Source organism: Oncorhynchus masou, chromosome 25 (assembly GCF_036934945.1).
Source record: "Oncorhynchus masou masou isolate Uvic2021 chromosome 25, UVic_Omas_1.1, whole genome shotgun sequence".
In the NCBI taxonomy this organism is placed as follows: Eukaryota; Metazoa; Chordata; class Actinopteri; order Salmoniformes; family Salmonidae; genus Oncorhynchus; species Oncorhynchus masou.
Genome location: NC_088236.1, coordinates 2,745,867 through 2,763,988, shown reverse-complemented (window position 1 = coordinate 2,763,988; position 18,122 = coordinate 2,745,867). Strand labels below are relative to the sequence as shown.

Sequence of the window (18,122 nt, the reverse complement as noted above, 5' to 3'; positions counted from 1 at the left end):
TGACCTGCCTTACAACAGGCCAACAAGCCCTCAGTCTCTCTCAGCCTATTGCGGACAGTCTGAGCACTGATGGAGGGATTGTGTGTTCCTGGTATAACTCGGTGTCCCGCAGGTGTGATGTTCGGATGTACCGATCCTGTGCAGGTGTTGTTACACGTGGTCTGCCACTGCGAGGATGATCAGCTGTCTGTCCTGTCTCCCTGTAACGCTGTCTTAGGCATCTCACAGTACGGACATTGCAATTTATTGCCCTGCAGTCCTCATGCCTCCTTGCAGCATGCCTAAGGCACGTTCACGCAGATGAGCAGGGACCCTGGGCATCTTTCTTTTGGTCTTTTTCAGAGTCAGTAGAAAGGCCTCTTTAGTGTCCTACGTTTTTATAACTGTGACCTTAATTGCCTACCGTCTGTAAGCTGTTAGTGTCTTAACGACCGTTCCACAGGTGCATGTTCATTAATTGCTTATGGTTCATTGAACTAGCATGGGAAACAGTGTTTAAACCCTTTACAATGAAGATCTGTGAAGTTATTTTACAAATTATCTTTGAAAGACAGGCCAATATTGACAGGCCAATAAAAATAAAAGATTAAGATGGGAAAAAGAACACAGACACTGGACAGAGGAACTCTGCCTAGAAGGCCAGCATCCCGGAGTCGCCTCTTCACTATTAACATTGAGACTGGACAGAGGAACTCTGCCTAGAAGGCCAGCATCCCAGAGTCACCTCTTCACTGTTGATGTTGAGACTGGACAGAGGAACTCTGCCTAGAAGGCCAGCATCCCGGAGTGGCCTCTTCACTATTGACGTTGAGACTGGACAGAGGAACTCTGCCTAGAAGGCCAGCATCCCAGAGTCACCTCTTCACTGTTGATGTTGAGACTGGACAGAGGAATTCTGCCTAGAAGGCCAGCATCCCAGAGTGGCTGGCCTCTTCACTATTGACGTTGAGACTGGACAGAGGAACTCTGCCTAGAAGGCCAGCATCCCGGAGTGGCCTCTTCACTATTGACGTTGAGACTGGACAGAGGAACTCTGCCTAGAAGGCCAGCATCCCGGAGTCGCCTCTTCACTGTTGACCTTGAGACTGGTGTTTTGTGGGTACTATTTAATGAAGCTGCCAGTTGAGGACTTGTTTGTTGTCTGTTTCTCAAACGAGGCTCAGCCGCGAAGTGGTAGGCCACACAATATCTGGGGGATCTAACCGGACAATGATATCACCATTCTCAACTCAGCGACATGTTGAAAGAAAAGAGTGTCTATCAACACAGACTGATAGTCGTAATATACCACAGTTCACATCACCTGTTATTCAATATGAAAAACCACTAGACTACATTACTTTCCAAATTGATTCACCAGAATTTCTTGACATCAATTTGGGACCATGAGCAGAATAGTGTGGAAATCTCAGTGTTAAGGTCACAAAGGGAGAAATAATGATTGACAACAGCAGTTATACGTTCTGCCAGAAAGTGTATGACCATATTAGAGACACATATATTTAAAGATTTAAACAATCAAAAACTCCCATATCTACTGGGTGAAATACCACAGTGTGCCATCACAGCAGCAAGATGTGTGCCCTGTTGCCACGAGAAAAGGGTAACCAGTGAAGAACACACACCATAGTAAATACAACCCATATTTATGCCTCCCCCCTTTTGTACTGTTAACCATTTGCACATCGTTACAACACTGTATATAGACATAATATGACATTTGTAATGTCTTTATTCTTTTGGAATATAGTACCATTTGGACCAGTCTCAGAGCAGATGTAAAGATCGTTCAGTTCCCACCCAGTTGAAGATGTTCAACCACCCAGGGAAAGAGATCGTATATAGAGTACCATTTGGACCAGTCTCAGAGCAGATGTAAAGATCTTGCAGTTCCCACCCAGTTGAAGATGTTCAACCACCCAGGGAAAGAGATTGTATATAGAGTACCATTTGGACCAGTCTCAGAGCAGATGTAAAGATCTTTCAGTTCCCACCCAGTTGAAGATGTTCAACCACCCAGGGAAAGAGATCGTATATAGAGTACCATTTGGACCAGTCTCAGAGCAGATGTAAAGATCTTTCAGTTCCCACCCAGTTGAAGATGTTCAACCACCCAGGGAAAGAGATCGTATATAGAGTACCATTTGGACCAGTCTCAGAGCAGATGTAAAGATCTTGCAGTTCCCACCCAGTTGAAGATGTTCAACCACCCAGGGAAAGAGATCGTATATTGAATAGACCGGCTATGCATACAAGAATAATTCAATTTCACCAATGCCATGTATCTGTGATATCTGTGATTCCATTTTGTCGGGTTGACCGGTCGCTCTCTGGTTGTACCTACCTGCACAGTATGAAGTCCTCTGGTTTCCTGGTGAGCTTCTTGGGGATGCCCGTCTTCTCGATGTCCTTCAGGGAGGAAGGTGTGAGTCATCATAGGGTCGTTGAAACGAAGGACTGGGGCACTTTGTCCTCCATTAACCAAGCCACCTTCATTACAAATGCAGCTGACCTGAAGCTATAGAACAGCGTGACCTTTACAGAAACATTACTGAAACATTACAGAAACATTACTGAAGAATTACAGAAACATTACTGAAGCATTACTGAAGCATTACAGAAACATGACAGAAACATTACTGAAACATGACAGAAACATTACTGAAGCATTACTGAGGCATTACAGAAACATTACTGAAGCATTACTGAAGCATTACTGAGGCATTACTGAAGCATTACAGAAACATTACTGAGGCATTACTGAAACATGACAGAAACATTACTGAAGCATTACTGAGGCATTACAGAAACATTACTGAGGCATTACTGAAGCATTACAGAAACATTACTGAAGCATTACAGAAACATTACTGAGGCATTACAGAAACATTACTGAGGCATTACAGAAACATTACTGAGGCATTACAGAAACATTACTGAAGCATTACAGAAACATTACTGAGGCATTACAGAAACATTACTGAAGCATTACTGAGGTATTACAGAAACATTACTGAGGCATTACAGAAACATTACTGAAGCATTACAGAAACATTACAGAAACATTACTGAAGCATTACAGAAACATTACTGAGGCATTACAGAAACATTACTGAGGCATTACAGAAACATTACTGAGGCATTACAGAAACATTACTGAAGCATTACAGAAACATTACTGAGGCATTACAGAAACATTACTGAAACATTACTGAAGCATTACTGAAGCATTACAGAAACATTACTGAGGCATTACTGAAACATGACAGAAACATTACTGAGGCATGACAGAAACATTACTGAGGCATTACTGAAACATTACTGAAGCATTACTGAAGCATTACTGGAGCATGACTGAGTCATTACTGAAACATTACTGAAGAATTACAGAAACATTACTGAAGCATTACTGAAGCATTACAGAAACATGACAGAAACATTACTGAAGCATTACAGAAACATGACAGAAACATTACTGAAGCATGAAAGGGATAGATGAACTCATGGATGACATTATTTTCTTTCTTTGAACAGATTAAAAGAAGCTGCTAACTATCATTATCGCAATGACTGGAAGTCTACAGTAACACATCAGTGGTGAAAATTACAGTAACAAATCAGTGGTGAAAATTACAGTAAAACACCCGTGGTTAAAAGTACTTAAGTAAAAATACTTTAAAGTAGTACTTAAGTTGTTTTTGGGGTATCTGTACTTTTCATTTACAATTTATATTTTTGACTACTTTTACTTTTACTTCACTACATTCTTAAAGAAAATAATGTACTCTTTATTCCATACATTGTCACTGACACCCAAACGTACTTGTTACATTTTGAATGCTTAGCAGGACAGGAAAATGGTCATCCCTACTGCCTCTGATCTGGAGGACTCACTAAACAGAGAACATCCCTGGTCATCCCTACTGCCTCTGATCTGGAGGACTCACTAAACAGAGAACATCCCTGGTCATCCCTACTGCCTCTGATCTGGAGGACTCACTAAACAGAGAACATCCCTGGTCATCCCTACTTCCTCTGATCTGGTGGACTCACTAAACAGAGAACATCCCTGGTCATCCCTACTGCCTCTGATCTGGAGGACTCACTAAACAGAGAACATCCCTGGTCATCCCTACTGCCTCTGATCTGGAGGACTCACTAGACACACATGCTTCATTTGTAAATTAGTGTTGGAGTGTGCCCCTGGCTATCTGTAAATAATATAAGGAATTTGACATAATTTAAACTTTTATTATTAATACTTAAGTATATTTCAAACCAAATACGTTTAGACTTTTACTCAAGTAGTATTTCACTGGGTGACTTTCACTTTTACTTGAGTCATTTTCTATTAAGGCATCTTTACTTTTACTCAACTATGACAACTGGGTACTTTTTCCACCACTGTAACAACTAGCATGCTAGCAGTTCCTGTAGACTTCCAGTCATTGCGCCAAAACTAACGCTTTATTGCCAAAATCTTGCACTATCCTTTTAAGGCAAATGCAGAGAACACATCCCACATCTCCCAGCACTGACCCTAACCCCTAACCCAAACACATCTCCCAACACTGACCCTAACCCCTAACCCCTAACCCAAACACATCTCCTAACACTGACCCTAACCCCTAACCCCTAACCCAAACACATCTCCCAACACTGACCCTAACCCCTAACCCAAACACATCTCCCAGCACTGACCCTAACCCCTAACCTTATCCCCTGTCCTCTAACCAAAACACATCTCCCAACACTGACCCTAATCCCTAACCTTATCCCCTGTCCTCTAACCAAAACACATCTCCCAGCACTGACCCTAACCCCTAACCCAAACACATCTCCCAACACTGACCCTAACCCCAAACCCAAACACATCTCCCAACACTGACCCTAACCCCTAACCCCTAACCCAAACACATCTCCTAACACTGACCCTAACCCCTAACCCCTAACCCAAACACATCTCCCAGCACTGACCCTAACCCCTAACCCCTAACCCAAACACATCTCCTAACACTGACCCTAACCCCTAACCCCTAACCCCTAACCCAAACACATCTCCCAACACTGACCCTAACCCCTAACCCAAACACATCTCCCAGCACTGACCCTAACCCCTAACCTTAACCCCTGTCCTCTAACCAAAACACATCTCCCAGCACTGACCCTAACCCCTAACCCAAACACATCTCCCAACACTGACCCTAACCCCAAACCCAAACACATCTCCCAACACTGACCCTAACCCAAACACATCTCCCAACACTGACCTTAACCCCTAACCCAAACACATCTCCCAGCACTGACCCTAACCCCTAACCTTAACCCCTAACCCAAACACATCTCCCAGCACTGACCCTAACCCCTAACCTTAACCCCTAACCCAAACACATCTCCCAGCACTGACCCTAACCCCTAACCTAAACACATCTCCCAGCACTGACCCTAACCCCTAACCTTATCCCCTGTCCTCTAACCAAACACATCTCCCAACACTGACCCTAACCCCTAACCTTATCCCCTGTCCTCTAACCAAAACACATCTCCCAGCACTGACCCTAACCCCTAACCTTAACCCCTAACCCCTAACCTAAACACATCTCCCAGCACTGACCCTAACCCTTAACCTTTTCCCCTGTCCTCTAACCAAACACATCTCCCAGCACTGACCCTAACCCCTAACCTTATCCCCTGTCCTCTAACCAAACACATCTCCCAGCACTGACCCTAACCCCTAACCTTATCCCCTGTCCTCTAACCAAAACACATCTCCCAGCACTGACCCTAACCCCTAACCTTATCCCCTGTCCTCTAACCAAACACATCTCCCAGCACTGACCCTAACCCCTAACCTTAACCCCTGTCCTCTAACCAAAACACATCTCCCAGCACTGACCCTAACCCCTAACCTTATCCCCTGTCCTCTAACCAAACACATCTCCCAGCACTGACCCTAACCCCTAACCTTAACCCCTAACCCCTAACCTAAACACATCTCCCAGCACTGACCCTAACCCTTAACCTTTTCCCCTGTCCTCTAACCAAACACATCTCCCAACACTGACCCTAACCCCTAACCTTAACCCCTAACCCAAACACATCTCCCACTACTGACCCTAACCCCTAACCTTATCCCCTGTCCTCTAACCAAACACATCTCCCAACACTGACCCTAACCCCTAACCCAAACACATCTCCCACTACTGACCCTAACCCCTAACCTTATCCCCTGTCCTCTAACCAAACACATCTCCCAGCACTGACCCTAACCCCTAACCGTATCCCGTGTCCTCTAACCAAACACATCTCCCAGCACTGAGCTGCCTGTGAGTAGCTCATAGACCAGTATGCCAAGGGACTAGATGTCCACACTAAAGTTGTGTCCCCTGTTCAGGATGATCTCTGGAGCCACGGACTCCGGAGTCCCACAGAACGTCCAGGTTCTCTGCCAACCTGGGTCTTCTTGGATAGGCCAACGTCCACCTAAAGGAAGACCGGTCAGAGGGTAGTGAACACACATCAAGCGATCTAACGATCCATCGATCGTACGATCGACCAACATCCAACAATTTCCAAGTGTAGGGTATAAAATATGTATTCTGACCGAAAATATAAACGCATCATGCAACAATTTCAAAGATTTTACTGAGTTAATAAGAAAATAAGTACATTGAAATAAATTCATTAGGCCCTAATTTATGGATTTCACATGACTGGGCAGGGGTGCAGCCATCGGTGGGCCAGGGAGGGCATAGTTCCACCGACTTGTTAGCCAGGCCCACCCACTGGGGAGCTAGGCCCACCCACTGGGGAGCTAGGCCCACCCACTGGGGAGCTAGGCCCACCCACTGGGGAGCTAGGCCCACCCACTGGGGAGCTAGGCCCACCCACTGGGGAGCTAGGCCCAGCCAATCAGAATGAGTTCTTCCCAACAAAAGGGCTTCATTATAGACAAAAATACTCCTCTGCATACATACATACATACATACACACACACACACACACACACACACACACACACACACACACACACACACACACACACACACACACACACACACACACATACACACATACATACATACATACATACATACATACATACATACACCCACACATACACCCACACATACACCCACACATACACCCACACAAGCCAACAGCAGATAATATTCAATCATATATATGGTAATGGCTATAATGTAAAATACAGAAACCTCATACTGGCAGTTTGGTATGATTGCTAATTAACTGGCTTAGGTTTTGAGGAAGTAGCTAGCTAGTTAACTGGCAGTTTGGTATGATTGCTAATTAACTGGCTTAGGTTTTGAGGAAGTAGCTAGCTAGTTAACTGGCAGTTTGGTATGATTGCTAATTAACTGGCTTAGGTTTTGAGGAAGTAGCTAGCTAGTTAACTGGCAGTTTGGTATGATTGCTAATTAACTGGCTTAGGTTTTGAGGAAGTAGCTAGCTAGCCATATAAAACTATTTGTCTCCGTTCCCATTCCTGAGTGAGCCTTAAGTAATCTGAAGAGTAAAGACACAACATTTTTATTTATTGCAATAAAGTCTGATTTAGGTTAATGTTTTTCCAAGTCTCACCATGGGACGGACCGGGGTAATAAATTGGCAATGAGGATTATTAGAATATGGGCAACAGTCAATTCTTGCTTTCTATCCTGCTGTCTTTGCGGGCAGAGCGTTGGACTAGTAACCGAAAGGTTGCAAGTTCAAATCCCCGAGCTGACAAGGTACAACTCTGTCGTTCTGCCCCTGAACAGGCAGTTAAACCACTGTTCCTCAGCCATCATTGAAAATAAGAATTTGTTCTTAACTGACTTGCCTAGTAAAATAAAGGTATAATTAAAATGAAACAGATAGATGTGGGGCATTATAGGCTGTCCCCAATTTATTAATGCACAATTTGACTATATTAATAGTAGAAACACTTCAATCACTTCATTTTCATTCAACACCAGATTTTTCTGATATTATTTTCGGGGGTGTGACATCATTATGTCCAGCTGTTTTTATCAACACCAGACGGCTGAATGGAAACGTACCGTAGCAGGCTACAGTCACATCTATTTTCTAAACGTTCTAAATGTCCACAATAAAAATCAGTGAACAAGTGAATGGAAGCCTAGTCTACTGATGGGGCACTCAGCAGTAGCTCCATGGCCCTTGGCTAGTTCCATTGATGGAGGGTGGAACGGAGGGTGGTACGGAGGGTGGAACGGAGGGTGGTACGGAGGGTGGAACGGAGGGTGGTACGGAGGGTGGAACGGAGGGTGGAACGGAGGGTGGTACGGAGGGTGGTACAGTTATTCGTCGCTACACAATGAGCTGAAAAGGACATATACTTCATTTCAGGTAATGGTTGAATTCTGACAAACATGACAAAATCATTTATTTGTGAACATCGAATTCAATTAAGTTGATCAATATTCCCTCATATTCCAAAGTAAACTGAATGAAGGTAGATTATTGGATTTTTTCCCCTCACTATAAACTGGAGCACAATGGCAGTTCAATAGACTCCATACTGTTCATATACTACTAAAAACAGAAATGTTTTGTCATCCAGGTCCAACAGAATGATAAATAGTAACCTGAACTAAAACCCTAACTTTCAGATACACGTCAAGCAACTAGAAAACCGACCGCTGGATATTAAATGTATTTGACATGTGTTTGTTAGACTAGTCTCAGGTCAAGGACGCAGTGGTCTAAGGCATTGCATCTCAGTGCAAAAGGTGTCACTACAGTCCCTGGTTCGAATCCACGCTGTATCACATCCGGCTGTGATTGGGAGTCCCATAGGATGGAGCACAATTGGCCCGGCGTCGTTCGGGTTTGGCTGGGGAAGGCTGTCATTTTAAATAAGAATTTGTTCTTAATTGACTTGCCTAACCCTATATAGTGCACTACTTTAGACCAGAGCCCTATTTTATATTTAGTGCACTACTTTAGACCAGAACCCTATTCCCTATATAGTGCACTACTTTAGACCAGAACCCTATTCCCTATATAGTGCACTACTTTAGACCAGAGCCCTATTCCCTATATAGTGCACTACTTTAGACCAGAACCCTATTCCCTATATAGTGCACTACTTTAGACCAGAACCCTATTCCCTATATAGTGCACTACTTTAGACCAGGGCCCTATTCCCTATATAGCGCACAACTTGTGACCAGGTCCCATAGGGTTCTGGTCAAAAGTAGTGCACTGTATAGGAAAGAGGGTATTGTTTAGGACAAAGGTCATGTAAACTGTGATCACACTGACCTACGAACAGTGTTTGTGCTGAATGAGCTAACATGAGGTCTAAAGTGCTTAACTGCACATTTAAATTATTGACTGCTTATAATAGTCCTGTTATAGACCTGTACGGATGTGAGGTGTGAAATGGAAATGTGATTTTTGCATATCGCGCTCCCTCTGAGACCCTCTGAGACTGGGGTCGCGGCCGGGGTCAGCAATTCTTGACGGCAACCCTGGAGAAATTAGGGTTAATTGCCTTGCTCATGGGTAGAACAACTGATTTTTTACCTTGTCAGCTCTGAGATTCGATCCAGCAACTTTGCTGTTCCTGGCCCAACGCTCCTTACCGCCAGTTTACCTACCACCCCTTTTTAATCTATGTCTGGTAAACCAGCCCTAAATGGATAACATGGTTTAACATCCAGGCTGATTCATCTTTATTAGAGCTCCGATATTCCACAAATAACGAAAATCTCAATTTGTAACCAACTCTCACCATATCCCAAAGGGCTCCTTTCCTTTGTTGAATGACTTGGCAGTCACCTCTGAATTAAAAATCAATTTCCATGTCCTTCACTATTTTCACCAGTAGAGTGCAGTATCCACTCAACAAACCAAAATAATATATAAGATAAATACGTGAAACGTGTATTTCAACGTCATCAGGAAACATGTTTTGCTCTCTCCCCCTGGAAACTCTTGTGCGTAGAACGTTGTGTTGGTGCGGGAGGTGTTTGTGGCCAGCTAGCTAGCTACCGATACCATAACGAATAAACACAGGAGTATGCTGCCCATACAAACACTCAAGGTATTTCTAAATATTATGGTCACCGTTTATGTTTGTGTATTAGCTAGCAGTGCAACCCCAATAGACAGGTAACATGAGTAGCCGGATAGCTAACAGGCTAGTGTAGCTAGCTAGCTAACACAGTAACTGATGTTAGCGGTTTCATTCGACAAACAGAAAGGTCACAGATTGTGAAATCAGACCAGGTTAGTTACTGGTTTTGTAGTCAAATTAGCCAGTTGTACAGAATAGATCCAACACTTGTCAGCACATAGTCCTTTAAGCTAAGCGACAAGTTGCTAAATGTCAAGTCATGGTGGCTAGCATAGTTAGCATGTTGTCACAAGGTTATTGGCTAACATGCTAAAGTTAGATAGCTAACACTCAGGAAGAAAACAAAAACAAACACCTGCCAGTCAAGTTGTTTTAAAATGTAACGCATGGCTTAGTTAATGTGATCAGTAACATAAAATAGTCAAACCACACTTACTGACAATTGTTACTAAACAGTTGGGCCTTCATAGCTCGCTAGCAGTTTGGCATGATGGCTAATTAACTCCATTGTTATGTATTGAGACTAAGTATTTGTTCGGGTGGATCAAAACTGTAATGTATTATGGGTAAATTGTGACTGACTGATCTACAAATAATAATGACTGGTTATTTATGATGCAAGGTTGTTTGTAGATCAGTCAGTGGTTATGGTAGACGATAACGCTAAATATCATTGGGTATTGAAGTGGGTTGTTTAGAGAGGACTTCCTGGAGTCATGGAAGACCCACAACTTTTCAGTAAAGTACTCATTGCATCTAAAACTATTTATCTGTCTCCGTTCCCATTCCTGAGTGAGTCTTCATAGCTACCTAGTTGACTAGCAGTTTGGCATGATAGCAAATTAACTCGCTTCAGTTTTGAGGAAGTAGCTAGTTAGCTAACAGATATAGAAGTAAGCCAAATAAATGAACTGTCCTTATATGTGATGTCTTTACGAGCTCGTAAGCCACGTATGTATTGTCCAGGGCTTCTTTAACACCCTGGGCCAGAGCTAGTGGCCACTACATTCCCCAGGGGTAGTAATGGATGACATCTCCCTCTCGTTGTCACATCACAGGCCTAGTAGAAACACCATGGAAGAGTCAGGAGGCAGGCCACGCTACCCCAAGCAGGAAGGCCGGGAGAGGGGCCTGGTGGCAGATGAGGCTGAGACCTGGAGGAACCAGGATGCAGGGAGAGGGTACAGCCCCAAGCCGGAGAGGCGTGGCCAGGGGAAGAGGGGAGGCCACGGAGGGCTTCACCACGCCAGCTCCAAGAAGGGAGCGATGGAGCCCCAGAGCAGCTACCCTGCAGGGGGATTCAAGGAGGGCCACAGCCCCTCACAGAGGGAGGACTTCCAGAGAGCCAGGTAACAATGCTAAGATCGAATACTTATCATTTCTCATAGGAAAACATGTCATGCTAAGTTGCCATGCTAACACTATTTGCAGGTACCCAGAGAGCCAGCAGGCCGAGGGCCGGGAGGAGAACTGGAGAGAGCGCCCTTCACAACGCCGGAGGAGAACTTCTCAGGGAGAGGACAGGGAGCAGAGGAGAGACAACGTTGACAACACACTTCACTCAGGTAAACCAACACCTCCTGACGGGTGGGGGTGTCGACGAATGTAGATAATGCGGCCGGGTGGGGGGATAATGCGGCCGGGTGGGGAGATAATGCGGCCGGGCGGGGAGATAATGCGGCCGGGCGGGGAGATAATGCGGCCGGGCGGGGAGATAATGCGGCCGGGCGGGGAGATAATGCGGCCGGGCGGGGAGATAATGCGGCCGGGCGGGGAGATAATGCGGCCGGGCGGGGAGATAATGCGGCCGGGCGGGGAGATAATGCGGCCGGGCGGGGAGATATGCGGCCGGGCGGGGAGATAATGCGGCCGGGCGGGGAGATAATGCGGCCGGGCGGGGGAGATAATGCGGCCGGGCGGGGAGATAATGCGGCCGGGCGCGGGGGAGATAATGCGGCCGGGCGGGGAGATAATGCGGCCGGGCGGGGAGATAATGCGGCCGGGCGGGGAGATAATGCGGCCGGGCGGGGAGATAATGCGGCCGGGCGGGGAGATAATGCGGCCGGGCGGGGAGATAATGCGGCCGGGCGGGGAGATAATGCGGCCGGGCGGGGAGATAATGCGGCCGGGCGGGGAGATAATGTAGTCAGGAAGATAGGACCGGGAGCATTATGGCAGGAGAGAGACCGCAGACAACACACCTCAGCCAACCCAAACAAAGTTCTCCTGTCTTATCTTCAGTAGGGGCGCGTTCCCCTTCAAAAGGGGAGTTGAGACGCATCACCTCGCATCATAATTAACTACTCAATATTATTTGTAGATCAGTCAGTCACAATTTACCCATGATACATCACGGATGTAATGGTCTCGAACACAGCGGGGGAGTCATGAAAGTGTGTGAAGTGCTCTAGGTAACGTAGGGGGAAGGAGGACTATGGCTAACATAGTTTGTGTGCTTCCAGGGGGCAGGAATCGTAGAAACCATAACTGGAGGCGGGGTCTAGGTGAGGAGGACCATGGGCCGGTGGTGGATGAGTCGGCTCTGTCAGCCAAAGAGCTGCTGGGACTGAAACAGGCGGAGGACAAGATTGGCAGAGAGAAGATCTTCCGTCTGAAGAAGGTGAGCCATCCATCTTCAACTCCCATCAGTGTTTTCCCTAAACGTCTGCTCTGTGCTAAACAGCCAGTAACAGACTTCATTTCGGCAGCTACTTTGTCCCTCTTCTTCTTTTTAAACATTTAAATTCAGAAAAGTCTGTATAGCCTTTCTCCCGCTAGGTTGTTTTTCAACGCTTGGTTGTTGGACAACATTAGTTTATGTTTGCTTCAACAGACAGCCGAACCCTGTTACCACACTAACCACCTGCTGTCAAAAGGGCAGCTGAAAATGTATCTCGCCTAAGTGATTCAGGGTTGTCCCCGACAACAACAACAACAAAAATGATCTGGTTGACCGAGAGTCGATTTGACGAAATGTTTAAACTTATTTTCCCCGTATAGACACACCCTATGTGTTTGAATCAAATCAACTACATATGCACTGAGCTTGTCTGATGCTTTAAGCACACAGTTTAATTAAATAATTAAGACACAAAAATGGCTCAACAAAGAGCCCGATGAAATGGGCGCCACAGCACAGCGAGTGTTTATTGTCCGTGCTGAAGCTGCAACATCATTTCAGCCATTTAGTTACTTTCTTGTTTCTGACTGAAACGTTATTTTTACCGAAATCCCTAATTTGTTTAGGAAAAACATTCCCTATTCCCTCAACCCATGCTCTCTTTACATGAAACATGTAAACATCCGAGCTAAAGAGGTAAAAGTATGTCGTTCTGCCCCTGAGCGAGGCAGTTAACCCACTGATCCTCGGGCGCCAAAGACGTGGATGTCGATTATGAGACAGACACACACACACACACCCCCCCCCACACACCCCCCCCACCGGAGAGTCTGTTCTAATGGAGAGAAAAAAAATTATATATACTATTTAATAATAACTCACAACACTGCTCCTAGACCCCCCTTTCTCTGGAGCACCAGTGATTTATTTATATTGTATAAGCCTTTATTACTAAAAACAGTTGCATGATTTTGTGAATTGCAATTTCTTTATTGTTTAGGCTAATTATTCAAAGTTCCCTTTATGTAATTTTCAAACTAAAATGCTTGATTGCATTTCAGAGTGTGATGGGATGAATGAATGGTTGGTTGATACAGTAGCCTATATATTGAATATAGCTCTCAGTAAATTACAGTATTAGGACTAAACAGGATGTCTTAGGCCTACAGCTCGACGGTGGTTATACAAGTCTGCTATACTTAGACCACTAATGATAATGACAATATTATTATCATCATTATAATAAGTAATAATTGTAAAAATACCAGTAGGGAGATCAAGATAAATGTATTGGAGTGAGAGCTGTGTGCATATTATGCGACAAAACAGGTGCAGTTGGATTACAATATTATTTTACTTCCTGTTTGGAACAGTGTAAAGAACATTAAATAAATTATAAGTAATAGCAGTCTGTTCTAATGGGGGGGGTGAGTCTTTATTACTGCATAGCAGAGATTAAAAACAACCGAAATCTGGGAAATAGCTCTATCTGACATTTTGCTGTTGCATGAGGCTTAGGGCTCATAGAATCAGTAGGTTATTAAACACTCAAACAGGAAACAGAAGCAGGATCTGCTTCCTTTATATATATATATATATATCAAAAAATAAAGGGAACAATAAAACAACCCATCCTAGATCTGAATGAATGAAATATTCTTAGTAAATACTTTTACATAGTTGAATGTGCTGACAACAAAATCACACAAATTATCAATGGAAATCAAATGTATCAACCCATGGAGGTCTGGAATTGGAGTCACACTCAAAATGAAAGTGGAAAACCACACTCCAGGCTGATCCAACTTTGATGTAATGTCCATAAAACAAGTCAAAATGAGGCTCAGTAGTGCCTCCACGTGCCTGTATGACCTCCCTACAACGCCTGGGCATGCTCCTGATGAGGTGGCGGATGGTCTCCTGAGGGATCTCCTCCCAGACCTGGACTAAAGCATCCGCCAACTCCTGGACAGTCTGTGGTGCAACGTGGCGTTGGTAGATGGAGCGAGACATGATGTCCCAGATGTGCTCAATTGGATTCAGGTCTGGGAAACGGGTGGGCCTGTCCATAGCATCAATGCCTTCCTCTTGCAGGAACTGCTGACACCCTCCAGCCACATGAGGTATAGGCGTTGTCTTGCATTAGGAGGAACGCAGGGCAAACCGCACCAGCATATGGTCTCACAAGGGGTCTGAGGATCTCATCTCTGTACCTAATGGCAGTCAGGCTACCTCTGGCGAGCACATGGAGGGCTGTGCGGCCCCCCAAAGAAATGCCACCCCACACCATGACTGACCCACCGCCAAACCAGTCATGCTGGAGGATGTTGCAGGCAGCAGAACGTTCTCCACGGCGTCTCCAGACTCTGTCACGTCTGTCGCATGTGCTCAGTGTGAACCTGTTTTCATCTGTGAAGAGAATCTGCCAATCTTGGTGTTCTCTGGCAAATGCCAAACGTCCTGCACGGTGTTGGGCTGTAAGCACAACCCCCACCTGTGGATGTCGGGCCCTCATACCACCCTCATGGATTCCCTCACCCTCATGTTTCTGACCGTTTGAGCAGACACATGCACATTTGTGGCCTGCTGGAGGTCATTTTGCAGGGCTCTGGCAGTGCTCCTCCTGCTCTTCCTTGCACAAAGGCGGAGGTAGCGGTCCTGCTGCTGGGTTGTTGCCCTCCTACGGCCTCCTCCACGTCTCCTGGTGTACTGGCCTGTCTCCTGGTAGTGCCTCCATGCTCTGGACACTACGCTGACAGACACAGCAAACCTTCTTGCCCCAGCTCGCATTGATGTGCCATCCTGGATGAGCTGCACTACCTGAGCCACTTGATGTGGGTTGTAGACTCCGTTTCATGCTACCACTAGAGTGAAAGCACCGCCTGCATTCAAAAGTGACCAAAACATCAGCCAGGAAGCATAGGAACTGAGAAGTGGTCTGTGGTCACCACCTGCAGAACCACTCCTTTGTTGGGGGTGTCTTGCTAATTGCCTATAATTTCCACCTGTTGTCTATTCCATTTGCACAACAGCATGTGAAATTTATTGTCAATCAGTGTTGCTTCCTAAGTGGACAGTTTGATTTCACAGAAGTGTGATTGACTTGGAGATACATTGTGTTGTTTAAGTGTTCCCTCTATTTTTTGGGGCAGTGTATATACACACCTGTTTGGAAATGCCCCAGAGTCTGCAACACCACCAAGAGCAAGGGGCACCACCAAGAGCAAGGGGCACCACCAAGAGCAAGGGGCACCACCAAGAGCAAGGGGCACCATCAAGGGCAGGCGGCATCATGAAAACCAAGGAGCTCTCCAAACAGGTCAGGGAAGTTGAGGAGAAGTACAGATCAGGGTTGGGTTATAATTTATTTTTATTTGAAACTTTGAACATTTCACGGAGCACCATTAAATCCATTTTTTTTTAATGGAAAGAATATGGCACCACAACAAACCTGCCAAGAGAGGGCCGCCCACCAAAACTCACAGACCAGGCAAGGAGGGCATTAATCAGAGAGGCAACAAAGAGACCAAAGGTAACCCTGAAGGAGCTGCACAGCAGAGATTGTGGAGTATCTGTCCATAGGACTACTTTAAGCCATACACTCCACAGAGCTGGGCTGTACGGAAGAGTGGCCAGAAAAAAAGCCATTGCTATAAGAAAAAAAATGCCAAAGGGCATGTGGGAGACTCCCCAAACATATGGAAGAAGAAACTCAGGTCAGATGAGATGAAAATGTAGCGTTTTGGCCATCAAGGAAAATGCTATGTCTGGCGCAAACCCAACACCTCATCATCCCGAGAACATCATCCAGTGAAGCATGGTGGTGGCAGCATCATGCTGTGGGGATGTTTTTTTTTACAACATAATATTTACCTACAAGGTTAGCTGTGATAGCACAGTCACTAGTATATTATATTCTATATTATCTATATCTATATTCTAGTATATTCAGTGTCGGTGATGGTTTATTCACTCGCCTTGAATTGTTCCTCATTTTTTTGTTTTTACATCCTGAATTTAAATGTGATTTAAATTGAGTTTTGTCACTGGCCTACACACAATACCCCATAATGTCAAAGTGGCATTATGTTTTTAGAAATTGCCTCTGCTGGACAGCCAGGAAACGCTGGCTGGCTTCTCGATGTACTTGGAGAGAACAGTGCGTCACTGTCTCCAACATTGGACGTGTGTTGTTCTGGCTTCACATTCACACAACTGATTTCAACTAATCAGGGGATTGATTACTGTGTACTCTATGGCCACTGACTGTCTCTCTCTCTGAGGTCCCACAGTAACCCCAGTGCTCCGTCTCTCTGAGGGCCCACAGTAACCCCAGTGCTCCGTCTCTCTGAGGGCCCACAGTAACCCCAGTGCTCCGTCTCTCTGAGGGCCCACAGTAACCCCAGTGCTCCGTCTCTCTGAGGTCCCACAGTAACCCCAGTGCTCTCTCTCTCTTTCTTTCTCTCTGAGGTCCCACAGTAACCCCAGTGCTCCGTCTCTCTGAGGTCCCATAGTAACCCCAGTCTCTCTGAGGTCCCATAGTAACCCCAGTGCTCCGTCTCTCTGAGGCCCCATAGTAACCCCAGTGCTCCGTCTCTCTGAGGTCCCATAGTAACCCCAGTGCTCCGTCTCTCTGAGGTCCCATAGTAACCCCAGTGCTCCGTCTCTCTGAGGTCCCATAGTAACCCCAGTGCTCTCTCTTTCTCTCTCTCAGAGATCCCACAGTAATCCCAGTGCTGTCTACTCCTGCTCTCTGTGTGAGGTACTGCTGGACTCTGTCTCTGAAGCTCACAGACACATCAAAGACAAGTGGCACAAGAGGAGAGCCAAGGTGAGAACAGCTGACACTATTGTTATATTATTCAAAACAATAAGATATAACAATGTTTTATTATGAAGTGTGTGTGTGTGTGTGTGTGTGCTTGCTCTGTGACGGCCCTCTGTAGGAGCGTTGTGAGGAGGAGATGCTGACGGAGATTGCGCCCCCCAGGGCGGAGCAGGTGGCAGCAGTGGGCATGGCCCTGGAGGGCGTGGTCAGAGAGAGGGGGATGAGTGACCAGGATGTAGAGAACAGACAAAAGATCGTCTCCAACATGCAGGAAGTCCTAACAGCCGTCCTGCCTGGTGAGAGAATGGACACTAGACTAGAGGTGCAGACTAGACCAGTGTTTTGGGGACAATAAAAGCCCACTCTAAAATGTGCAGTTTTGTCAGACAACAGAATTTCACAGATGTCTCAAGTTGAGGGAGCGTGTAATTGGCATGCTGACTGCAGGAATGTCCAAAAGAGCTGATCGAATGTTAATTTCTCTACTGTAAGCTGCCTCCAATGTCTTTTTTGAGAATTTGGGGGTACATCCAACCGGCCTAAACCGCAGACCACATCAGCTGATA

At 45.6% G+C, this 18,122-nt stretch overlaps 1 protein-coding gene across 1 annotated transcript in view; it reads left to right on the top strand.

Moving 5' to 3' along the window:
* Nucleotides 1–9,925: 9,925 nt before the first annotated feature.
* The window catches only part of tut7 (terminal uridylyl transferase 7), a 61,223-nt gene continuing 53,026 nt past the window's right edge, over nucleotides 9,926–18,122 (top strand). The window contains exons 1-6 of the mRNA XM_064936548.1: nucleotides 9,926–10,075; nucleotides 11,167–11,457; nucleotides 11,540–11,673; nucleotides 12,571–12,728; nucleotides 17,443–17,559; nucleotides 17,675–17,852. Coding sequence (XP_064792620.1) covers nucleotides 11,183–11,457; nucleotides 11,540–11,673; nucleotides 12,571–12,728; nucleotides 17,443–17,559; nucleotides 17,675–17,852 — 862 coding nt within the window. The 5' untranslated portion in view covers nucleotides 9,926–10,075; nucleotides 11,167–11,182. The remainder of the gene's footprint in view (nucleotides 10,076–11,166; nucleotides 11,458–11,539; nucleotides 11,674–12,570; nucleotides 12,729–17,442; nucleotides 17,560–17,674; nucleotides 17,853–18,122) is intronic.